General features: G+C 49.2%; 1 protein-coding gene across 1 annotated transcript; it reads left to right on the forward strand.

Annotated features, from left to right (window-relative positions):
• The first annotated feature begins 1,195 nt into the window (after window positions 1-1,195).
• Window positions 1,196-24,361, forward strand: CA3H20orf96 (chromosome A3 C20orf96 homolog). Its single transcript, XM_078444178.2, has 11 exons — window positions 1,196-1,822; window positions 2,086-2,134; window positions 2,712-2,829; window positions 11,964-12,076; window positions 17,059-17,217; window positions 20,409-20,508; window positions 21,209-21,366; window positions 21,452-21,553; window positions 21,713-21,799; window positions 22,465-22,583; window positions 23,926-24,361. The coding sequence occupies exons 1-11, from the start codon at window positions 1,803-1,805 to the stop codon at window positions 23,984-23,986; spliced, it is 1,086 nt and encodes a 361-aa protein (XP_078300304.1). The 5' UTR covers window positions 1,196-1,802; the 3' UTR covers window positions 23,987-24,361.
• The last annotated feature ends 797 nt before the right edge of the window (window positions 24,362-25,158 follow it).

Raw genomic sequence — 25,158 nt, forward strand, 5'->3', positions numbered from 1 at the left:
CTCTTTCTCTCAAAATAAATATATATATATATATTTAAAAAGGATGGGTCATGGGGCGCCTGGGTGGCGCAGTCGGTTAAGCGTCCAACTTCAGCCAGGTCACGATCTCACGGTCCGTGAGTTCGAGCCCCGCGTCAGGCTCTGGGCTGATGGCTCAGAGCCTGGAGCCTGTTTCGGATTCTGTGTCTCCCTCTCTCTCTGTCCCTCCCCCGTTCATGCTCTGTCTCTCTCTGTCCCAAAAATAAATAAACGTTGAAAAAAAAAAATAAAATAAAAAGGATGGGTCAAGGATGACTCCAGGAAGAGAGTTGTTATTTTGAGTTGGGGGAAAGAGTTGCATGTCAGAGTTGCCTATCAGGCACCCAAGTGGAGATGCTGAGTAGGCAGTTGGATGTATGCGGCTGGAACTCAGCGTAGAGGCTGGAGATACGAGTCTGGGAGGCATCTAGGTAGAGATGACATCTGAGGTCACAAGACTGGAAGGGAACGTGAATGGAGTGTGAGTGGATAAAGAAGAGAGGGCTGGGTTCTAGCCCTGAGACACTCTAAAGGGAAAAGAGGAAGAACCAGCAAAGGAGAAGAGAAGGGGTCAGGAAGCCACTCAAGAGAGTGGTTTCCTGGGTACCAAGTTTAGAAAGTGTTTCTACCCCAATGTTTATAGTAGCACTCTCAACAATAGCCAAATTATGGAAAGAGCCTAAATGTCCATCAACTGATGAATGTTGTGGTTTATATACACAATGGAATACTACGTGGCAATGAGAAAGAATGAAATATGGCCTTTTGTAGCAACGTGGATGGAACTGGAGAGTGTGATGCTAAGTGAAATAAGCCATACAGAGAAAGACAGATACCATATGGTTTCACTCATATGTGGATCCTGAGAAACTTAACAGAAACCCATGGGGGAGGGGAAGAAAAAAAAAAAAGGGGGTTAGAGTGGGAGAGAGCCAAAGCATAAGAGACTGTTAAAAACTGAGAACAAACAGGGTTGATGGGGGGTGGGAGGGAGGGGAGGGTGGGTTATGGGTATTGAGGAGGGCACCTTTTGGGATGAGCACTGGGTGTTGTATGGAAACCAATTTGACAATAAATTTCATATATTAAAAAAAAAAAAAAAAAAAAGAAAGTGTTTCAAGGGAGGAGTGATCCGCTGTGTCAAATGCTGCAGATAGGTCAAGAAAGATGAGTAGAAGTGACTGTGGTGTTAGTACAGTGGAGGACACTGGTGGCCTTGACAGGGGCAGGTTCAGTGGAAAGGTGGAAATTCCTGGGGCAGTATCTCAGAGAACAATGAAGGAGGGTAGAATTCTGTGCACAGTTGTAGGAAGCGGTCTTAACAGGCAGTTCATACAGTCATAGGAGGGAGGCAATTAGGTGGGTCCATGAGATGATACGAACCTGTGAATTTACTGATCCCCAGGATTTTTCTTAGTGAAATAGGAAGCAAAATCATTAGCCAAGAATAAGGATGAAGAAGAAAGTGATGGAGGTTTCATGAGAAGAGAAACATGACGTAATTCTTTAGGATGATGGCTGGGGCCAGCTTAAGGATGGTATTTAAAACCCAGTTGAGCAGAATGTGGCGAGCTACGTTTCTGCTTGAGAGGTTAGTCCCTCAAGGCGCTCGGTAGTCCGCGTCCGTTTCCTTGGAGACGGACAGCCCGGTCTCGCTGGAAGTTTGAGCGGCCTAGGTTACCACGTGGTCCACGCTCAGACAAAAGAGTTGCAGAAGCCGAATAAATAGGCATCGCAAGAGATCGGAGCCCCGCGGACTCACAACTCTTCTTCCATTTTCCCCAATGGCCCATGTCTTTCCAAAGTAAGTAAAAGGAGCATCGATGGGTGGTGAAGTGCGCATGCGTCCCCCCCCCCCCCGCCCCCGGCTTCTTTTGGTCTGGGCCTGGTTGTCTTTTGACCCCGCCCCCTCCCCCGCCCTCATCTCCCTAGCCCCGCCTCTCCCTCGGGCTCTCCCAGCTCCCGCGCGTTCCAGTGGTAGTTAACTGGGAGACCCTGTTCGCGTTTGCTGTTACAGTCCATGGGTTGGGAGTGATGGACGTTCTTTCCCGCCCCAACTCTTTCCAGACCCAACCGCTCTGGGATTCGCTCCACAGTCCACAACTTCCAGATTCTGGTGAGTCCGGGAGCGCTAAGGAGCAGATGGGGGCTTGCTGACCCTGGGCCTGCAGTCCTCCTGCCCTGAACCCCCAGGCTGTGACTGTCCCGGGTGATAGAGTCTGGAGACCTGAATTCCAGGCCTGCCTGTGTCACACAGTCTCTGTAGGATCCGGGGGCAATTCTCGGAGCCTGTTTTTTTCTCATCACCTTATCGGAACGTGAGGGTATTTTATACTGCTCTCTTATTTATCTCTGATTGCTACTATGGTTTTCTATTGGGTCTTTTCCATGCCTTCTGTTTCTCACAGTTCTTAGCACCTCACAGCCTGGATGTGCTTAGTAAATTCTGGCTGGCTGATAAAAAAGTGATAGCTAGCATTTCTGAAGCTCTTACCACATGCTTCACAAATATCCCTTGGACTGCTCGCATCAACCTGCGGAGGTGGGTTTTATAATTAGACCTAGTTTACAGATGAGAAAAATTGAGGCTCAGAGGAGTAAAGTCACTTGCTCAGGGTCACAGATATCTGTAAGGGGTGAAGCTGGGATTTGAACCCATCAGGCTGTGTGACTGATTGTGTTGTATCTGGTAGGATTATGTTCCATGGCAGCGGTCCAAGCAGAAAACCAAGCCATCTACTCTGCCTCCAGTCCTACAATCCAGAGGCCACAAGAAGAGCAGAGTGAAGGCTTTGACTAGTGTCCCGCCAGGTGGGCAGAAACCCTTGAGGGCTGGTATGTGGATGGGAGATGGGACAGCGTGTATGCCCTCGGCCTTTGGTGACATCAACTGTATTAGAGTAGGCTAATTGCGGTAACAAACAATCCCCAAGTTTCAAGGGTTAATATTCAAGCCTATTTCTCATTTCCGTCAAAGAACAATTGTGGATCTGCAGGGGAGGAGGTAATCTTGTCCACATGGTCATTCAGCGATCCAGGCTTCTTCAGCCTTGTGGCTCTGACAGTTTGTGAGGCCTTGGAGTCCTCTGCTAGATACTTCTGCACTCAGAAGAGAGAGAGAGAGAGAGAGAGCGAGCAAGGATACGGGTAATTTTGTGGACTTTTTTTTTTTTTTAGACTTGAAGTGATACATATCACTCCCACTCATGTTCCGGTGGCTGTAGCTCAGTCGTATGACTACCCATAACCACAAGAGGAGAAATGTCCTGCTGTGTGTCCAGGAGGCCAAGAAAACAGGGTTTGGTCAACTCAGGATAATCTCCACCACATTGTTGTTATGCCTTCTGAGGGAGTTCTCAGGCCCTTGGCTCAGGCAGACCTGGGTTCACTTCTTGGCTCTGCCCTTTACCATCTTGGAAAAGCCATTCATCTCTCTGAGCTTTAGTTTTCTCATTTTTTTAAAAATGTTTTTTATTTATTTTTGAAAGAGAGGGGGAGGCAGAGCATGAGTGGGGGGAGGAGCAGAGAGAGAGGGAGACACAGAATCCGAAGCAGGCTCCCGGCTCTGAGCCATCAGCACAGAGCCCGACGCGGGGCAGGAACTCATGACCCGCGAGATCATAACCTGAGCCGAAGTCGGACGCTCAACCAACTGAGCCACCCAGGCACCCCATAGTTTTCTCATTTGTAATATGAGGACCTGATAGGATGGCCGCAAGAATTAAATGAGAAGATCTGCGTCAAGCATTGTTGCTTAACCTTCTCAGACCCAACGTTCCTTTTAATAACAAATATTTTGTCATATTCCTTTAGTATCTGAGATAAACTTCATAGATAATATAATTGACCATGTATGTAATTTTAAAAATTAATATAATGCCCTCAGTGTAAAGTAAAGGAAAAGGAAAAGGAAAAGGAAAGCTGTTTATAGTTAAATAACTTCTATTTTAGTATGTAAATACTCAGGGTGAACTCTATTAGAAGATATGACAAAGTAGTCAGAAGCTTATTCACAGATGCGGAGTGACACGTGGTGGGATGTTAGGGACTCAAATGTCCAGAGGGATTTTTCATTGCAGTCACAATTTCCAAAGTGATGCCCCTCTCTTGGTAAAGTTCTTAACAAAACAGAGCACAATCTTCCCTTGATTGTAGCTGCTTTCTTGGAAAATTCAGCATTACCATAAACCCCTACAAAATACTCTTTGTGTTTAAATTTTTTTCTTTAACGTTTGTTTATTTTTTGAGAGACAGAGAGAGAGACAGAGGATGAGCAGGGGAGGGACGGAGAGAGGGAGTCACAGAATCCGAAGCAGGCTCCAGGCTCTGAGCTGTCAGCACAGAGCCCGATGCGGGGCTTGAACCCACGATCTGTGAGATCAGACCTGAGCTGAAGTCGGACGCTTAACCGACTGAGCCACCCAGGTGACCCCTCTTTGTGTTTATATGTGAAAGAGAGTCAGGTTCTGGGATCAGATCATTATAAATATGGTTTTTACCTACATCAGTGTCTGATAGGGCTTTGGAAAGTCACACAGGAAGTAGGAGAATTCTGTGTTCTGTGGGGCTGTCCTATTCTGGGGCTATCTATCGAGCATCCCTGGCCCCCACCCACAGATGCCCATCAGGCCCCCCAGTATTTGTGAGAACCACAAATTCTCCTTTCCAATGTATCTAAAACACCCCTGTCAAGAGATTTGGATGTTGAGTGCTGAGCACAAGGCCTGGTGGTAGTGACAGAATTTGTGTCTTTGCCTTTAGATCTATTCATACAGCATCCACAGGGAAACTCCTTTCCTTCTGTCACTGGGGAGACAGTGAGATGTGTAACATACAACCACAGTAAGAACCAGAGTAATTAACACAGGCCAAGCACTTATTATGTGCCAGATACTGTTCTCAGCACTTTGCCCACATCACTTCATTTAGTCTTCTCTTTTTTTTTTTTTTAATTTTTTTTTCAACGTTTTTTATTTATTTTTGGGACAGAGAGAGACAGAGCATGAACGGGGGAGGGGCAGAGAAAGAGGGAGACACAGAATCGGAAACAGGCTCCAGGCTCCGAGCCATCAGCCCAGAGCCTGACGCGGGGCTCGAACTCACGGACCGCGAGATCGTGACCTGGCTGAAGTCGGACGCTTAACCGACCGCGCCACCCAGGTGCCCCCATTTAGTCTTCTCAACAACCCCGTGAGGTGGGTGCTGTGACGATCACCTCTTCTTCTAGATAAGGCATGGACAGGTGTAACTTCCAAGGTCACACAGGTAGGAGGGGACAGGGCTAGGCTGTGACAGTCGGCAGTTTGTCTCCAGGGTGCACAGTCTTAACCACAGGTCGATGGAGAGTCTGTGGGCACCAGAGAAACAAGGACCCGAGTTGGTGTTCCTGTCTCCCTTCCTGCAATTCCATCTAGGTTATCTCTCGCAGCCCCCGCTGCAGAGATTCCTGCTTTACGCCCGGTGAAATCCTCTGTGTAAATTACAATGATGAAAATAGTTACCACTTGCTGAGGACTTATCTTATGTTAGGCTCTGTTGCAGAGGCTTCATTCATTCATTCATTCATTCATTCATGTATTCATTCAGCAGCATCCATTTGCTGAGTACCCACATGCCCCAAATTGGGCTGAGTATTGTTGACTTATGGTGACAGAGACAGATTGGGTTTCCAGCTGCATAGAGTTCACAGTCCCAACCTCAAACATGTAACTACACAAAACTTAACTTAAAAAAAATTTTTTTACACTTATTTTTATTTATTTTGAGAGAGATAGAGAGAAAGCAGGGGAGGGACAGAGAGGGAGACAGAATCCCAAGCAGGCTCTGCGCTGGCAGCACAGAGTCCGATATGGGGCTCGAACTCCCAAACCGTGAGATCATGACCTGAGCCGAAGTCATGTGTCAGAAGGTGTACTGACTGAGCCCCCCAGGAGTCCCTTTTTTAATTTTTTTTATGAAAAAATGTTTTTTATGCAAAACTTTCAATACACTTGAGGTACAAGGAAGTCACCACTTCATTCATTCCTTCCGACCTGGGAGATAAAATCACTATTTTACAGATGAAGGAACCGAGGCTTCGGTTGGTGAAATGTCTTAAGCAAAGTCATGTCCTTGAGGGCAGCTTTTGTGTCTTCAACAAGATGCATCAGCTGATTCCCCCAAGATGGGATGACCTCATTCCTTCTTGTTCCTCCCTTTTGCAACTAAAAAAGCCCTAGATGTAACACAACAAACGTAAGAAGACTTTGAAAACTGGAAAGAATAACGTGGGTTGGTTGCTAAAGGGGTGAGCAGTCATCTGGCCTGTATGCTATGTCTCAACAGGGGACGGACTGTCTGCTAAAATGAAGATTAAGTAGGACCCAGAGTATTATTTAAAACTTGGGGGTGCTTGGGTGGCTCAGTTGGTTGAGTATTGGACTCTTTTTTTTAAATGTTTTTATTTTATTTATTTATTTTTTAATTTTTAATGCTTATTTATTTTTGAGAGAGAGAGAGAGAGAGCGAGCATGAGTGGGGAAGGGGCAGAGAGACAAGAGGGAGACACAGAATCTGAAGTAGGCTCCAGGCTCTGAGCTGTCAGCACAGAGCCTGACCCAGGGCTCAAACGTGTGAACCGCAATATCATGACCTGAGCCGAAGTCAGACGCTCAACCACCTGAGCCACCCAGGCACCTCAAACATCCGGCTCTTAATTTCAGCTCAAGTCATGATCTCACGGTTCGTGAGTTCGAGCCCCATGTCGGGCTCTATGCTGACAGCGCAGAGCCTGTTTGGGATTTTCTGTCTCCCTCTCTCTGTGCTCCTTCCCTGCTCACTCTCTATCTCTCTCTCTCAAAAATAAATAAATAAGCATTAAAAATAAACATCAAGGATACGACAAAAGCACTTGTCATACCCAGAATAAGGAAAATCACAACATGAAGGAGAAAAGACAGATATCAACACCAAGATGAGTCGGATAGAATGATTTGACTGTTTTTATTTACAGATGGCATGCCTGTCTATGTAGAGAATCTTAAGGAATCTACTAAATCTCAAAGAAACTAGAATTAATAAGTTTGTCAAGGTTGCAGAGTACAAGTACACAAAAAAATCAATCACATTTCTATGTTCTTACAATGAGTATGGGGAAACCAAAATTAAAAATACATTTATAATCCAAAGAAATTGAAACATTTAGGCATAAACTTAACAAAGAATGTATAGGACTTGTATGCTGAAAATTACATAATGCTAATGAAAGAGATCAAAGAAGACCTAGATAAATGGAGAGACATACTATGTTCACAATTATAATACTCAGCATAGTGGGGGCCCCTGGGTGGTTCAGTCGGTTGAGCGTCTGACTTCGGCTCAGGTCATGATCTCACAGTTTGTGGGTTCGAGCCCCACGTCGGGCTCTGTGCTGACAGCTCAGAGCCTGGAGCCTGCTTCAGATTCTGTGTCTCCCTCTCTCCTCCTCCCCCGCTCATGCTCTGTATCTCAAAAATAAAGAAACATTAGAAAAAATTTAATAAAATTAAAAAAAAGATTCTCTCTCCCTCTCTTAAAAATAAATAAAAACATTAAAAAAAAAAAAAGAATACTCAGCATAGTAAAGATGCCAATTCTCCCCAATTTGATTTCTGTGTATAATGTAATTCCTATCAAAATCCCAGGAAGGTGTTTTATAGACATAGGTTTAATCTAAAATTTATATTGAAAAGCAAGGCCCTAGAATAAACTATTTTGAGAAAGGAGGATAATGTGGGAAGAATCACTTTACTTGATACTAAGGCATACTATATAGCTACAGTAATCAGGACAGCATAGAATGGGCAGAGATAAACACCTACACCAGTGGAACAGGACAGAGAAACCAGAAATAGAGCCACATAAATATGCCTGGCTGATTTTTTTTTTAATTTTTTTTTTAATGTTTATTTTATTTTTGAGACAGAGAGAGACAGAGCATGAAGGGGGGAGGGCCAGAGAGAGGGAGACACGGACCGCGAGATTGTGACCTGAGCCGAAGTCGGCCACTCAACCGACTGAGCCACCCAGGCACCCCTGCCTGGCTGATTTTTGACAAGGGTGCAAAAACAGCTCAGTGGAGGAAAAGGAAGCCTTTTCCACAAATAGTGCTGGGGCAAGTGGACATCCATAGGCAAAAAGAAAAAACAAACAAACAAAAACAAAAAAACCAAAAAACAAAAAGAGAGAGAAAGAAAAACAAAAAGAACCTTGACTTGAGTTTCAGAAGTTAGACAAAACTTAACTCCAAATTAATTGTAAAATGAAATAAAAATTAAATGTGTTCATGTAAACGCGTACACCTTTTAGGAAAGAAAATACAGGAGAGAAAAATCTTTGGGACCCATGGCCACGTGAAAAGCTCTCAGACTTTATACCAACAGCTTGATCCATAAAAGAAAAATGAAATAAATGGGGAAGTTCGATATCATCAAAAGTAAAAACTTGTTCTGTGAAAGACTCTGTTAAGGGGATGAAAAGACGAGCTACAGACTTGGAGAAAATATTTGCAAACTGCATCTGACAAAGGACTGCTGCGTAGAATATACTGAGAACTCTCAACAGAAGAACAATGCAGTTAGAAAATGGGCAAAAGACATGAAGAGACATTTCACTGATGAGGATATCCAGATGGTAAATAATCACATGAAAAGATGTTTGACATCATTATCCATTAGGGCCGTGCAAGTTACACCACAGTGACTTGTCACCACACGCCTATCAGAATGGCTAAAATGAAAAATAGTGATAACACCGAATGCCAGCAAAGAGGAGAAGCTGGACGATGCATGTGTTGCTGGTGGGCATGTAAAATGCTACAGCCGCTCTGGAAGAGACTTCGGCAGTTTCTAATGAAACCAACATGCAGTTCTCATCACGGTTCAACAATTGCACTCTTGGGCATTTATTCCCGTGACGTGACAACTTAGGGTCACACAAAAACCAGTGCATGAATGTTCCATAGCAGCCTTATTCATAATACTCTCAAACTGGAAGCAATCCAGATGTCCGTTAATGGTTAAATAAGCTATGGTACATCCATACCACGGAATACTATCCATTGATAAAAAGGAAAGGATTGTTCAGATTCTGTGTCTCCCTCCCTCTCTCTGCCCTTCCTCTGCTCGTGCTCTGTCTCTCTCTCGCAAAAATAAAAGGAAAGGATTGTTGATACAGTCAATAACTTGGATGAATCCACAGAATTTTGCTGAGTGAAAAAAAGCCAATTCCAGAAGTTATATATTCTACGATTCCATTTATGTAGTATTCTGGGAATGACAAAATTGTAGAAATGGAGAACGGATGAGTGATCACCAGGGGTTAGGGACACAGGCTGGGGGAGGGTGGTAAGGGGAGGGGAAGAGGGTATGGCTATAAAAGGCAACATGAGGGGCGCCTGGGTGGCTCAGTCGGTTAAGCGGCCGACTTCGGCTCAGGTCATGATCTCGCGGTCCGTGAGTTCGAGCCCCACGTTGGGCTCTGTGCTGACAGCTCAGAGCCTGGAGCCTGTTTCAGATTCTGTGTCTCCCTCTCTCTGACCCTCCCCTGTTCATGCTCTGTCTCTCCCTGTCTCAAAAATAAATAAAACGTTAAAAAAAAAAACATTTAAAAGAAGCAACATGAACTATGCTTGTGGTGATGGAAATGTTCTATATCTTGCCTGTCTTAACATCAATTTCATGGTTCTGATATTGTAGGTGATTTTGCAAAATGCTACCATTGGGAGAGACTGGGTTAAGGATACAGAAGATCTCTGTGTGTGTGTGTGTGTGTGTTTTTTTAATGCTTTTTATTTTATTTTTGAGAGCAAGAGAGTGTGAGCAGGGGAGGGGCAGAGAGAGAGGGGAACAGGGGATCCAAAGTGGGCTCAGTACGGACAGCAGCAAGTCCGATATGGGGCTCAAACTCATGAACCTTGGGATCATGACCTGAGCCGAAGTCAGATGCTTAACTGACTGAGCCACCCAGATGCCCCAGTAATAAATTTAATTAAAAATAAAAAAGATATATCAGGGCTACTGCCATTAATGAAAATAAATTGTCATTATTAAAGCTACAAATCTCCCTAACTATTTGAGTTCAACTTGCTAATCTTATAATTTTTACAAACACTACAAAGGGGGATTTTGGAAGTTGGTTAATTAATTTCCCCTAATTCTTTTAAGCCACATCTTAAAATTTCATATATTGAATTTTCATTTTCAAAGAATTCGCTTGTCTGATTCACAAAGACCATCGAGCATTTAAATAATGCTTGTACATCTAATAAATAAACTTCGAGATATGGGTAATCTTATGTCCTCTCATGTTTCGGTAATTTATACACATTTAATAAGAACGCCTTAAACTTTTAATTTGAAACAAATCTAAATCAAAATCTCATTTACACATTTTAAATTAGAACCACAATATTAATCTATTAATCATTCCATCTTTTAAACACTACAATTAAATACCCGGCGTATACAGATAACTCATAACTTTAACACAACATTATTGTAGTTTACTTCATCACTTCAGCAGTTATTACTAACATCTTCCAGGGTTAGCTGTGTCGATGCATTGAAGAAATAATATTTTTCTGAATTGTACTGGGTTGCACCTGGAGTAGGGATTGGGGTGGGGGGCACGGGGACGAGAATGTGGCCACAGCATTCATGATGATTTGGGTGATTTTTTTTTTAAATTTATTTTTGAGAGAGAGAGAGAGAGCACAAGCAGGGGAGGGGCAGAGAGAGTGGGGGACAGAGGATCTAAAGCAGGCTCTGTGCTGACTGTAGAGAGTCCGATGCAGGGCTCGAACCCATGAACCATGAGATCGTGACCTGAGCTGAAGTCAGTCCCTCAACTGGCTGAGCCACCCAGGTGCCTTGATTTGGGTGATTTGTCCCGGGCTGGCACATGACACGCTGTGAGGAAGCAGGGGTTCTGAGAACACGTCCTCCAAATGCCTTATTCTGATTGGAACTATTTTCTTTCTTTTTTTCTTTTTTTTTAACGTTTATTTATTTTTGAGACAGAGAGAAACAGAGCATGAACAGGGGAGGGGCAGAGAGAGAGGGAGACACAGAATCTGAAGCAGGCTCCAGGCTCTGAGCCATCAGCCCAGAGCCCGACGCGGGGCTCGAACTCACGGACCGTGAGATCATGACCTGAGCCGAAGTCGGACGCTTAACGGACCGAGCCACCCAGGCGCCCCAGATCGGAACTATTTTCGTATACTCCTTATCTGGCAGGGCCACAGCTTTTAGAGGTGTTTCGGACAGCCAGTCGGGAGTTTTGCACAGCTCCTGTGCCTTCGTATGGTGCTGTGGTTCTGATGCCAATCCTCAGGTCATCAGTAACAGCAGTGACAACGAGAAATGCATATTCAGCACTGAGTATGGATCAGGCACTTCTCGACACACTTTAAAGCAGAATAACATTTAATCTTCACGACAACCCGATGAAGTAGGCGTGATGATGACTCCTATCTTATAGGTGGGAAAACTGAGGGATAGAGAGGTCATGTGACCCGCCCCAATTCACGGGCTAGTGGAAAGCAGTGTCTGGATTCGAACCCAGGCTGTCTGGCTGATTAGTTCCTGCCCTTAACCCCCGCCCTGTCTGACTTTGCTACCGGCCAGGTTGGTGGGAGAGATTGCGGGCACCTGGCCGTCTCCTGTGCTACTCTTCTTGCTCCTCCCCTCTGTCCACGCCCAGGGTCACGGGGAAGCCTCCTGCACTTTTCTGTCCCTTATATCAAGGCCCAAAGTGAGGCCTGGGAGCTTACTGATAGATGTGAGTTTCATGCTCTGCCTCACTGTCACATATTATAAGGTCGAGAGTGGGTGGGGCTGGGGCCTGGGCCACCTCAGTGGATGGTACTGGGACCCGATCCTAGGCCTGCCTATATCCTTACTCCCTCTCTGCCTTTTCCCATGCCCTAGCGTTGCATTCCAAGTCCGCCACGTCGATGACAAGCCAGCTGAGGCAGCCACAAGAAATGCACAGAGAGAAGCTGGACTCTGGGAAGGCACAGGCCAAAATCCGGCTAATGAAGGTAGGAGCACCCTCCCACAGGCACCGGGGCCCAGGATGGGGGCAGAGGGGTGGGGGGACAGCGATAGCAAACACGCACTGAACATTTGGTGGATGCTGGGCTCATTTCCTCGTTAGCAATGCCATGGGCATGCTTATCGTCACCCCCATTTTACAGATGGGGAAACTGAGGTGCAAGGCGATGAAGGACTTGTACCAGGTCACATAGCCAGAAAATGGTAGTACCAGAGCCACTTAAGCAAAGTGTTTGCCTTTGTGTTTAAGACTAGGAGGGGCGCCTGGATGGCTCAGTGGGTTAAGCGGCCGACTTCGGCTCAGGTCATGATCTCGCGGTCCGTGAGTTCGAGCCCCGCGTGGGGTTCTGTGCTGATAGCTCAGAGCCTGGAGTCTGTTTCAGATTCTGTGTCTCCCTCTCTCTGCCCCTCCCCTGTTCATGCTCTGTCTCTCCCTGTCTCAAAAATAAATAAAACGTTAAAAAAAAAAAAAAAAAAAGACTAGGAAAATGATCAGAATTGCTTTTTATTTCACTGCATTAGGAACACAATCTGGTGGCTTGTCCATTAAGACATTTCTAGTAAATGAACTTTTCGTGGAATACGATGCACCTTGAAGCAGAGCTTAGACGCTTACTAGTACATTTTTCACACCTCTGATACAATTTTAGATAAGTAATTTTCTCACCGTCCATTGTTTTCTATGGCTTCAGAACAACGTTTCAAAGTATTTGAAATGACAAAAAGAAGAGTCTTTGTGTCCATAGAAGAAAGTAGAATACTGAATACTATAAATACTACAAAATACCGTAGAAGAATTATTAACTTCTTCGAGAAAGTTTTTTTTTTTCCCAAAAGTTTTTTTTTTTCCCCATGAAATTTCATGGATTTGGCTATCAATAAATGTCTGGTAATACATTTCAGATGTTTGTTCATCTTCTGCTTTATTTTTTTATTTTTTATTTTTTTTTCAATATATGAAATTTATTGTCAAATTGGTTTCCATACAACACCCAGTGCTCATCCCAACAGGTGCCCTCCTCAATACCCATCACCCACCCTCCCCTCCCTCCCACCCCCCATCAACCCTCAGTTTGTTTCGAGAAAGTTTTTAAGAGCTCAGTGAACAATTACTAAATAAAGAAATAGGGAAGAATGCTATGAAACCTTTTCTTCCCTTTAACCTTCAATTTTGCAAAAAGGTTCAGAGATGGCCCAGCGTTCTTAAAGGAGGAACTCATATTTCTGGTGTTTATTGTTATTGTTTTATTATTTTCTTTCTTAAAAATTTTTTTAAAATGTTTTTATTTATTTATTTTTTAAGTTTATTTATTTAGAGAGAGAGAGGGAAAGCGTGTGCTTGGGGAAGGGGCAAGGAGAGAGAGAGAGAGAGCGAGAGAGGGAGAGAGAGAGGGAGAGAGAGAATCCCAAGCAGGCTCCACGCTGTCAGTGCGGAGCCCGATGTGGGGCTCGAACCCACCAACTGTGAGATCATTACCTGAGTGAAATAAAAAACCCAATGCTTGGGCCGCCTGGGTGGCTCAGTCGGTTAAGCGTCCGACTTTGGCTCAGGTCATGATCTCACGGTTCGTGGGTTCGAGCCCTGCATCGGGCTCTGTGCTGACAGCTCAGAGCCTGGAGCCTGTTTCAGATTCTGTGTCTCCCTCTGTCTCTCTGACCCTCCCCTGTTCATGCTCTGTCTCTCTCTGCTTAACTGACTGAGCCACCCAGGCACCCTGTTTTTATTTATTTCTGAGAGGGGGAGGGGCTGAGAGAGAGGGGGACAGAAGATCTGAAGCCAGATCTGTGCTGCAGAGAGCCCAATTTGGGGCTCAACCTCATGAACCATGAGATCATGACCTGAGCGGGAGTCCAATGGTTAACCCACCGAACCATCCAGGCACCCCTCTAGTGTTATTTTTATCCTGACTTTAGAACTTGGACAATTTGGCTCTGAAACCTGGGCTCCTAAACAGTTCCTAGTGTTGTCTCTTGTAACCATTCATTCATTTAGTCAATAAATATTTATTGAATGCCTCCTATGTGCCAGGCTCTGTTCTAAGGATTTACCAGTCATGTGGCTGGCCTCTGACCTTAGGGAGATTACATTCTACTTTGGGAGACAGACAACAAACAAGACAGATAAATATATAATATGTGCCGTGATGATAAGAGTAATGAAGAAGTGTAAAGATAAGGTTAGGGGCTAGAGAGGCACAGAGGAAGAGTGGCTGTGACTGTTTCAGACAGGGTAGTCAGAGAAGGCTGCTAAAGTGATATCTGAGGGAGAAATGTTCTAGATAGACGAACTGCAAGTGCAAAGGTCCTGAGGTTGGTATAGCTGGAGATGAGGAAAGATAGTGGGAGTAGGGGTATGGGTGGTGATTTGTTTGCAGCTCTGTTTTCCCTGCTCTGGCTTTTTTTTTTTTTCCTTTTAATGTTTTTATTTTATTTTTGAGAGAGAGAGAGAGAGTGCGTGCATGAGCGGGGCAGGGGCAGAGAGAGAGAGGGAGACACGGAATCTGAAGCAGGCTCCCGGCTCCTAGCTGTCAGCACCGAGCCCGACGTGGGGCTCAAACCCACAAACCGTGAGATCATGACCTGAACTGAAGGCTGACTGAGCCACCCAGGCACCCCTGGGCTTTGTGTTTCTATGCTGAGTGAGACAGGAAGACCCTGGAGGGTTCTGAGTAGAACCGGGAGATGATCTGACCTACGTTTTCACAGGAGTCCTTGGGCTGCTGCTGCTGTGTGGAGAATGGACATGGGGACAAGGGGGGGAACAGGAAGGGAGCGGAAACTACCCAGTCGATTTGCTCTCGGAGACAGAAGAGGATCCTGACTCTGCCCCTCAGTCTCAGGACAATATGCCTCTACATTTGAGAGAGGGAAAACTATGTGCCAGGTGCCATCCCCGGTGTTGGGGACACAGCCGTGAACACAGCACTCAGAACCTGTTCTATTATGGAGCTGACGCTGTGGTGGTGGTGGTGGGGGGGGGACCTGTAATAAATGGATCAAAAAACCCCAAAGAATAGTTACTCCTCAGTTTATTCAACCCATACTTGTGGAGCCCCAGGCACTGTCCTATGTGCTGTGCCCTACAGCTGTGACGACACATGGCTGCCCCCGCCCTCCTGGCTGCAACATTCTAGTGGGGGAGGCAGGCAAGAAGTAAGAAAAATAAGATAATAAGAAAAAGATATAATTACAGGTTGGGGTGAGGATCAGGAAGGAAACAAAACAGGGGTTCTGCACTAGATCTGGTGGCCAGGGAAGATCCATTTCTAGAGCAGAGGTCATGAATTCTACAGTCGATTCGAATCCCCTGGGAGTTGGGTATGTGCGGGGAGCACAGCTTCCTGAGGCCAGCCCTGGCGACGTTGGCTCGGCGGGCTTCTGGGAGACGAGGCTGATCGTCGTACCAAGTGAAATTGAGCATGTGAAGTGCTTAGCACAGTTTTGGGCACGTGATAAATACTCTGTACGTTTGCGCTGTGACTCATTCTATGAGGAGTATGGGAGCCAAGGGCCAGGAGAGGGTGATTTCTAGTAAAGGACAGAGAAACGAGGAACAACAGAGGAAGAGAGCACGTAGGTATGGCAGAGGTGGAGGGCGAGAGCCCGCGGCCATAGTTTCAGCTCCTGTTCCTGAGTCACACTGGGTGCCAGGCATTGCCGCCAAGGGGCTTGATTGTGAATGTTACCGCCTGTTTTCTACAGCAGCTCTCTGAAGCAAGTATGTTTCCTGACCTTGAGAAATATTAGCAGGGCTCTCGGAGGCTAACGCCTCTGGCCAGGTTCCCTGCGGCCGTAAGTGGCCGACTTGGTATTTGAACCAAGTGTGTCTAGACCTTACATCCAGCTTTTAATCACTGTGGGGCTTGGCCACATCTCGCAGCTTTAAGCCCACTCACTTCCTGGTCTTGGTGTCGTGAGAAGACAGGCATTGGGAATCACAAGTCTGGCTTTCCAGTGCCGGTGCCATTACCTTCTGGCTGCGTGACTTGAGGCAAGTCCCTTAACCTGGCTGAGTCTCCGTTTATCAATAAAATAAGAGTTAGTTGGGGTGCCTGGGGAGGCTTAGTGGTTGAGCATCTGACTTTGGCTCAGGTCATGACTGGGCTCGCAGCTGACAGCATAGGGCCGGCTTCGGATCCTCTGTCCCCGCCCCGCCCCCCCCCCCCCCCGCCCTTCCCCCGTTTGTGTGTGTGTGTGTGTGTGTGTGTGTGTGTGCGCGCGTGCGCTCGCGCTCTCTCTCTCTCTCTCTCTCTCTCTCAAAAATAAACATTAACAAAATAGCATGTGTTTAAACAAATGAAATAAGAGTCAACATAGGGGATGACCTGATACCGTGTGCCATGTTTGGAGTGAGGCACATAGTAGGCCCCCAACAATTCTTACTGTTCTTATTGTAGATTCTGTGTACCTGCTGGTGGCAACCTTAGGCAAGTCCCTTAACCTCTCAGACCCTCATTGTTTCCACGGGGGAGCGATGTACGAAATGAGACGCTACTCATTCAGCTCAGCTGCCTGCAGAGAAACGGCAGCGATTTTTCTTGCTTCCCCTGCTTCTCCACACAAGGCCCGTCACCTCTGCCACCTTCTTACCTACCTGGGGTGTTTTTTATTTTTATGACAATTGGTATTACTGTATCTTCTTGACTCAAAGAAGCCAGCGATCATAAGGTGCAGCTTTATCTTATTTACCCACGAACAGAATTTTGTCAGATTGTGGCATGCCGCCGGTTGGAAGAGGCACCCCCCCCCCCCCCCCACCTCCGAGGTGTAAAATTAGGGGAAAATGGGCGATTCAGGATGGACGAAGTAGTTCCGCGGCTCTGACCCTCAGACAATGGGGTCGCATTTACCAGTCGCGACCACAAGGGGGCGGGCGTGCGGCGGGAGGGAAGCGGTCCCTCGGCTCCGGGAGGCTCCAGCCTTCCCGCGCAGCCCCGCCTCCCATCGCTGCCCTCCCCTCCGCCCGCAGACGTTGCTCAGGAACGAGCGAAACTCACTCCAGGAGCTGTGCAGCCATGAGGTCTTCCTCACCACGCTCAACTGGGAGCTGGTCAAGGCCATCCAGGACATGGAGGACAGCTCGGCCCTGAACGCGCGCGCGATGCTGCAGCAGCAGGACATCCTCGCGGTGAGGCCTAACTGCACCCCCCTCGCCTCCGCCCTGTGCACCTCCGTCCAGCTCTCGGCGCCGCCCCGCTGAGCGCTCGGGTGCCCTCTCCCGGCCTCTCCCGGCCGGTTGCACCAGCGGCTTCCTTCTGGCAGATGCATCTCTCACACTTGGCCCCACCTCCCTGGGTTTTGGAATCAGACCCAGACGGGGGCTCATCCCAACGCCAGCACTAATTGGAGTTAACCTCTGAGCTCTGTGAAGTAGAGCACAAAGCACCCACCCCAAACGCGGGGTTGTACTCGGCACACAGTAGGCGTGCAAGAGAAAGCGGCTGCAGTCCCCACCCCAATCAGCAAATACACAGTGTAATACTGAGTGCTCTGTATAGACTCATATAATCCTTACAACAACCCCCTGGGGTGGGCACTATTATCTTTATTTTACGTCGGAAAAAATGGGAACAGAGAGGCTGGGTAACTTGCCCAAGGTCACCCTCAAGCACACCCACCTAGCAACTGGGATTTGAACCCAGGCAGTCTGGCGCCAGGGTCTGGCTTCCTCCCAGCATGCTGTGATCTGCGCTCTCAGCCCGTGGTGGCACTTATGGTCTATTGATGGCGCTTATGGTCTATGGGTGGTGCGGCTTTTCAGAGAACCCAGGGGGCATCCTCCGCCTCCTCTGGGAGAGGCTTGGAGAAGCTGCTGGAAGAGAGCTGAAAGTTCACAGGGACCCAGGAGTTTGGGCTGGAGAAGAGTCAGAGAAAATGGCTTCATGGAGCCGTTCTGGAGTTCCCTCTGGCCGCGGTCTGCCCCGGGAGAAGAGGGACTGAGCTCACTGGAGCCTGTGAGATGAAGAGAAAATGAAGTCTTGGGAACTTGGTCTGCTCAGGCTGCCATAACAAAATGTGATAGACCAGGGGGCTTAGACATAGACATTTTTTCTCAGGGTTTTGGAGGCCGGAAGTCCAAGATCAGGAGGCCAGGAGGGTTGAGGTGCGGTGAGGCCTTTCTCCTCGGGGTGCAAATGGCTGCTTTCTCTCTGTGTTCCCAGATGGCTTTTCCTCTTTGCTCACATGGAGAGAGAGATCTCTCGTGTCTCTTCCTCTTTTTTTTTTAGTAAAATTTATTTTTAAACTTTTTAAAATATAATTTATTGTCAAATTGGTTTCCATACAACACCCAGTGCTCATCCCAACAGGTGCCCTCCTCGATACCCCTCACCTACCCTCCCCTCCCTCCCACCCCCCATCAACCCTCAGTTTGTTCTCAGTGTATAAGAGTCTCTTATGGTTTGCCTCCTTCCGTCTCTAACTTTTTTTTTCCCTTCCCCTCCCCCATGGTCTTCTGTTAAGTTTCTCAAGATCCACATAATGAGTGAAAACATATGGTATCTGTCTTTCTCTGCCTGACTTATTTCACTTAGCATAATACTCTCCAGTTCCATCCACGTTGCTGCAAATGGCCAGATTTCATTCTTTCTCATTGCCAAGTAGTATTCCATTGTATATATAAACCACATCTTTATCCATTTGTCAGTTGATGGACATTTAGGCTCTCTCTTCCTCTTCTTATAAGCACACTAGTCTTATCGGGTTAGAGCCCCACCCTTTTGACCTCATTTAACCTTCATTACCTGCTTGAAGCCCCTATCTCCAAATACAGTCATATTGGGGGGTAGGGCTTCAACATGTGAATTTGGTGGGGGAGAGGGGAAACAATTCAGTCTATAAGAGAAGCCAAGGACCTGCAGAGTTATTCATCCCAAACTTAGTAGAATATTCTCTAAACTTAGACAAAGTCATTGTTGATTTTCTGGCATTGATCCATTAATACATTTTTCTGTTCATCCTGAGTGCTTCCTGTGGGCCCTTGGGAAACAGTGATTAGTGGGGCACTTTGTCTACATCAAGCTCTCCTCGTGGGGTCACGGGCAATTAGAAAGCCATTTATGTGTACGCCGTGGGGACAGGGGATGTGGGGAGCCCTCTCACCCAGAGGGGCCCTCTCACCCAGACATGGGAAGGTCAGGAAGGCTTCCTGGAGAAAGGGATGCTTGGGTTGAAACCTGCAGAAGTAGGTGTTCACTGGTAGAGGGCTGTTGCGGGCAGAACGAATGGGCATACAAGGCCTGTGGAGAGAGGGAACATAGCTCAAGGAGCCACATGTTGGCCCAAGGTCAGGCCAGGGCCTTGTCAGCTTAGCTAAGGAGTTTGGGCCTTATTTAAGGGCAGAGGGGAGCCACTGGAGAGTTTTAAATAGCAGAGAGATGAGGTCAGCTTTTATTTATTTATTTATTTATTTATTTATTTATTAAAAAAAAATTTTTTTTTAATGTTTATTTATTTTTGAGAGAGAGACACAGCACGAGCAGGGGGGGAGCAGAGAGAGAGAGGGAGACACAGAATCCGAAACAGGCTCCAGGCTCCGAGCTGTCAGCACAGAGCCCGACGCGGGGCTCGAACTCATAAGCCATGAGATCACTTGAGCCGAAGCTGGACGTTCAGCCGACTGAACCACCCAGGCACCCCTATTTTTTTTTTTGAAGAAAGATCGTCCTGACTGCTGTGTGGAGCATGGATCTAAGGACAGCCAGTTAGCAGTAGCTGTTGTAGCATTGCAGGCAGGAGATGAAGAGAGCTTACATAAGACAGTGGCAGTGGGGATGGAGAGAAGGACATGGCTTTGCAGGCTGTTGGGTGTTTTTTTTTTTTAATATTTATTTATTTTTGAGAGAGAGAGGGAGAGAGACAGAGCATGAGCAGGGGAGGGGCAGGGAAGGAGACACGGAATCGGAAGCAGGCTCCAGGCTCCGAGCTGTCAGCACAGAGCCGGATGCGGGGCTTGAACCCGTGAACCGTGAGATCCTGACCCGAGCCGAAGTCAGACACTTAACTGACTGAGCCACCCAGGCACCCCAAGGCTGTTGGGTTTTAAATCTGTAGCACTTGGTGACATTTCAAAGGAAGGGGGCGTGGGGACCGCAGCCTGGGTTTGGCCCGGTGCCTGGGCGCGCGGCCGTGCCATCGGCGGAGGTGGGTGGTAGAGGGGACCGTGTGGAGCGGGTCGGCCAGCCTCCGGGCAGGTTGCTGGGGCTGGGGCTGGGTTTGGATCTGGGGGCTCCTCCGAGGAAGTGCCGGGTCCCCCGAGAGCCCATGCTTCGGCAGCGCCAGGAGACGGTGGGGGGCGAGCTGACCCCACCCCTCCCACAGACCATCGTGGACATCTTGGAGTGCTCCAACAAGAAGAAGCTGCGGCAGCTGACGTGTGAACTGAAGGAGTGGGAGGAGAAGGAGGAATCCAAGATGAAGCGTGAGGATCCCTGGGGCGAGCTCCCCGGTCCCCTCTCTGGCTTCTGGGAGGTCAGCAGGGCGCCCACCTTGCACCTGCCTTTTGGAAACCAGCAGCCCCGTCATCCCCCTGGGTCGGCAGGTGGAATTGCTAAGATGCAGAGCTTAGTGGCTTACTTCTGGAGCACTTGGCGCTTCGAGGCCCCGCGAGGCTTCCCCTTTACGGGCACTCTCGGTCACTGCGGCTCCCTGTGAGGCAGGGACCGTTCACCCATTTTACAGATGGGAAAGCCGAAGCGAAAGGAAGTGAAAGTAGCCCGCCGAAGGTCAGATAGCTGGGCAACAGAATCCAGCCCCAGCTTGCCTCTGTTTCCTGCCAAGGTCCCTCTGGGAGCCGGTGGCTGGGTCCCTCTGGTCCCGGGTCTTCGATCGTGTTGAGCCCGTGGTTTCTTTCCCCGGAGCAGACTGGAAGCCTTCTGAGGGAAGGGGCGGTGTGTCGGCGAGCCTCAGACCCTGGGACACCACCCCCATGGAGGGCGGCAGGACAGACTTTGTCTTAATGGTCGTTTCATGGGCCCGTTGCCCTGGGAGCAGGTGCATGAGGAGACAGGTCCAGGGAGGGACAGTCTTGGCGAGGGTCACACAGTAAGTGGGCCTCCCGCATCTCCTGGGAGGGGTCCTTGAGGGAGGATCCTGCCTCCTGTCCCTCCTGACCTCTCCAGACCTGGAGCAGCAGGTGGAACAGCTGAACGCCACGATCGAGAAGACCCAGAAGGAAGTGAACTTCCTGAGCACGTACATGGACCGCGAGTACCCCGTCAAGTCGGTCCAGATTGCCAACCTTGTGCGCCAGCTGCAGCAGATAAAGGACAGCCAGCAGGTAGGTGGGCCCTTGGCCCCGCTCCGCCATACTGGACCATACTGGAGACAGGGCTGGTGGCCAACACCCTTCTGCTGGCCCCTAGGATGAGCTGGATGACCTTAATGAGATGCGCAGAAAGGTCCTGGAGTCTTTGTCCGAGCAGATTCAGAGGAAGAAGAAAAACCTTCTGAGATCTCTGGTGGTGGTGAGTAGGCAGCTGCTGGGGTAGGTATCCAGGTCCTGCCCCAGCCCTGCTTTCTTCCCCGTCCTCTGCCTCCAGGCCCCCTGCACCCCCTCTGGTCTCTACCACGCACTGCTGCCCAATAAGAGGCACTGGGGGGCCAGACCTCTCCTCCCTCCACAGAAAAACCAGCAGCGCCATCAGGAGGCTCTTCTGCAGAAGATCCGGGATGGGCAGGACATGCTGAAATGCAGGGGCAAGTTCAGAGAAGTGAGTGGGCACGGAAGGTGACGGTCCCTCCGGGAGGGAGCAGAAGGGTGGGCGGTCCCCAGGACCTGTGGGAGTCAGGCTTGTCTTGATCTGGCGCGCGGGTCTCCAGCCCTGGTATTGGCCTCCCTCCTAGCCAGTGCCTTACTGTCACCTGCCATTCATCGTAGGAGGAGGTTAGTGCCGCCTCAGCCTTGCCTCGTTGACCAGCATCCCCGGTGATGACCCATTAGCAACATCACCAGACATTGTCTGCGCGGCCATCATTTTACTGTCGTTCCCACTCCCTCTGTTCATCCTCTCATTTTTGTCACTCACCATCACCTGTTAGCCGTGTTAATGAACTTCACCGTCACCCCCCTCTCGCGTTAACTTTCATTATCGTCTTCCTTCATCCACTGTCGGCGAGAGTGGCCTTTGCTGCCGGCCCCCGTTAAGTCTCATTACCAGGTACCGCCCCCCCTTTGCCACCTGTCGCCATTCTCCGTGATGTCCTGGCCGCTTTCAGCGCCATCAGAGGTTGGCACTGACTCGCGAGCCCAGGGAGCCCTGTGACGAAGCCGCCCCGATTCCCTAGATGTCCTCGCTGCACCTGCATTCTGCCCCGGTCTCCCTGTTGTTGGGGGATGTTGGCTTCTCAGTCTCCCCTGCTGCACTTCTGTCCTCAGTTTATCAGCCAGTTTGAGGAGGAAATACCCATCCTAAAGGCCGAGGTGGGGCGGCTCAAGGTCCAAGTCCAGGAGCCCCGAGAGACCGTGTTTGCGGATGTTCTGCTTCGGAGACCCAAGTATGTGATCTTTTTGGCAGCTGCCTCTTAAACGCGCCATGCCGTGTGCTTGAAGAGGCTCTCTGTTCCTGGGGAAGGCAGAGCCCTGCACAGGGGGCCAGGGAGACCTGGGTCTCGCCTCGCCTCGCCTCTGCAGCTGACCACGTGGCAGATGTGACGTTGCCCGTCTGGGCCTGCTTGTCCCACCAGCGCACGGGCAGCTGACTTACATCGTCTCTTTGGAACCCCCTTCTGGTTCCCAGATTCCGTGTTCCCACCAAGTGGGTGCACCCCTAAGCTTCTTGGTTGTTCAGGAAGGTGCAGTTGAGTGGGGTGGTTGACGCCAGGGAATAGCCTGGAAGACACTCTGAGGAGAGAAGGATGTCCTCTCTGCTTGGTACACCGCTGGGCTCTAGAGGAAGAAGTTCCTTCCTTCCAAAGCCAGTTCTCTGCCATTTTTCTTGTGTCAGGCCCTTTGTGGCAGAGCTTGGGGGTCCTACTAGGTCTGGCCTCTCCATGATGGCACGCAAGACCTGGGGCACCTCCATGTGGAGGCCTCAGGTAGGCAGTTGACCTCAGAAGATGGATACTGGCTAGCGATGGAAATTTAGGTATTGCCAGTATAGAGATGTGTTTCCTTTTTCTTCTTTTTTAATGTTTACTCATTTTTGAGAGAGAGAGAGAGAGAGACAGACAGACAGAACACGAGGAGGGGAGGGGCAGAGACAGAGGGAGACACAGAATCCGAAGCGGGCTCCAGGCTCTGAGCTGTCAGCACAGAGCCCGACCTGGGGCTTGAACTCACGAACCGCAAGATCGTGACCTGAGCCGAAGTCAGACGCTTAACCGACTCGAGCCGCCTGGGTGCCCCTAGAGATGCTTTTTCTTTTTACCATTATTATGAAACATTTCAAATAGACAGACCGTAGAGAGAATATTAGGATGAATAGCCGGTTGCCCGTGTAGTTTTAGGAGCGGTTATATTTTTGCCATATTGGCCTCATCGTCATTCCTTATTCTCGTGAAGTGTTGTGAATTGCAGACAAGCCTGACATGTCACGTCTAAAGACGTCCGTGGGCACCAGGAGATTAGAGATTAGCGTGGATGGGAGAATTGGGACGGGGTGGAGACAGAGTGTCATGTGTGGCCTCGTGGGTGTGCTGATCACTGGGGGGCGGGGGGGATGTGTTGCGGATGCAAACCCATGGCTCTGGCTACTTGTGTGGAAAGAATGATGCCTGTCAGTTACCGAGTGCTCTTTACGAGCCGGCATGGTCTCATTCAGTCCGCCTGCCAACCACGGAGGCTGTGAGTCTGGCGCCCTGCTTGGCTTCTCACACCTTCTTTGCTCTTCCCTACCAGGTGCCCCCCAGACATGGACGTCATCCTCAACATCCCTGTGGAGGAACTGCTCCCCTTCTAGATGGCGGGCCATGGGCCACCCTTCCCTCCCTGCTCTTTCCCCCATACCTGGAGCCTTGACTTGTCTCCTTCCACGGCCACGTGTCCACTCAGACCCTGGTCTGCCCTCTCTCCCTTCCTTCCTTTCTCCCTCCCTCCCTCTCTCCCCCCACCCTTCCTCTCCTTTCCTTCCTTCCTCCCTCTCTCCCTTCCACCTTCCTCTCCTTTCTTCCCTCCCTCTTTCCCCCCACCCTTCCTCTCCTTTCCTCCCTCCCTCTCCCTCCCCCTCCCCCCTTCCTCTTTTCTTTCTGGCTGGTGCAGCTGCTTGGGCCAGGTGTGCATTCCCAGTGAAGCGTGCCATTTCTTTTTACCAATAAAGCTGGCTTTGCATTTGCTCCCTTGCTTGGAGATTTCCGGCTAGGCCCGGAGAAGATGTGGTAGGCACGGACTGTCTTAAGATAAGGGGTGGGTAACTGTGCTGACCATATCTGGGGGCACAGAACATCTCAAGAAGGGCTCCTGACCCCCTGCCTGAGTCTCGATGGCTCTGTGGCTCCAGGCTGCCCCGCCCCTGGCATCCCTGGTGCAGTGGGAGCCCAGCTTCCCTCCGGATTTGTACCCAGACCTTTTGAGGCCAGTGCCAGGGCGGAGGGGAGACCCCCCGAGTCCGATGCACCTGGGATGTTGCTGGGCTTTCATAGCCGATGGCCATCTCTATTCTCGCGCAGCTGTCTGTCTGTCCACTGCCTGTGCCCCAGCTGTGCGCGGACGTGACACCCACCCAGGTGCGTAGTTGGGCACAGCCCCCAGCGTGTGCTCCTGGACCCCCCTGCATGCAAGGACTGTCCCTCCAGTTACTGGGAGTGCTGTTAGCACACATCCCTCGGCCGTCGGACCCTCAGGGGCTGCCTCAGCTGCAGAGGCCACTTCACCGAAGGTCACCTGTCCTCCCACATGCAATGACTGCTCCGGGTGCAAATACCGAAGTCCTGGCCGTCTTGGCCTCACTTGGGACAACTCCGAAGGCCTGTTCTGGCTCCAGAACTCCCTGTAGGGTCAACTGAAACAGTCCTTGGGCCTGCCTCGCAGCTTGACCTCTCCCTCTGCCTAGTCCTGCCTGCCTCTCCCTTCCTCAGTTGACTCCCGGGTGCCCATTAGTAAACATCCTGCACTTTATACTCCGCCTCAGACTTG

The sequence above is a fragment of the Panthera onca genome, chromosome A3 (assembly GCF_046562875.1).
Source record: "Panthera onca isolate mPanOnc1 chromosome A3, mPanOnc1 haplotype 2, whole genome shotgun sequence".
Taxonomy (NCBI): Eukaryota; Metazoa; Chordata; class Mammalia; order Carnivora; family Felidae; genus Panthera; species Panthera onca.

Excerpts from the sequence above, each read along its gene's own strand:
- CA3H20orf96 (XM_078444178.2), top strand. The coding sequence starts at position 1,803 with ATGGCCCATGTCTTTCCAAA. Across the intron at positions 2,135-2,711 it reads TCCACAACTTCCAGATTCTG|GATTATGTTCCATGGCAGCG; the intron begins GTGAGTCCGGGA and ends TGTATCTGGTAG. Across the intron at positions 21,367-21,451 it reads AGATAAAGGACAGCCAGCAG|GATGAGCTGGATGACCTTAA; the intron begins GTAGGTGGGCCC and ends GCTGGCCCCTAG.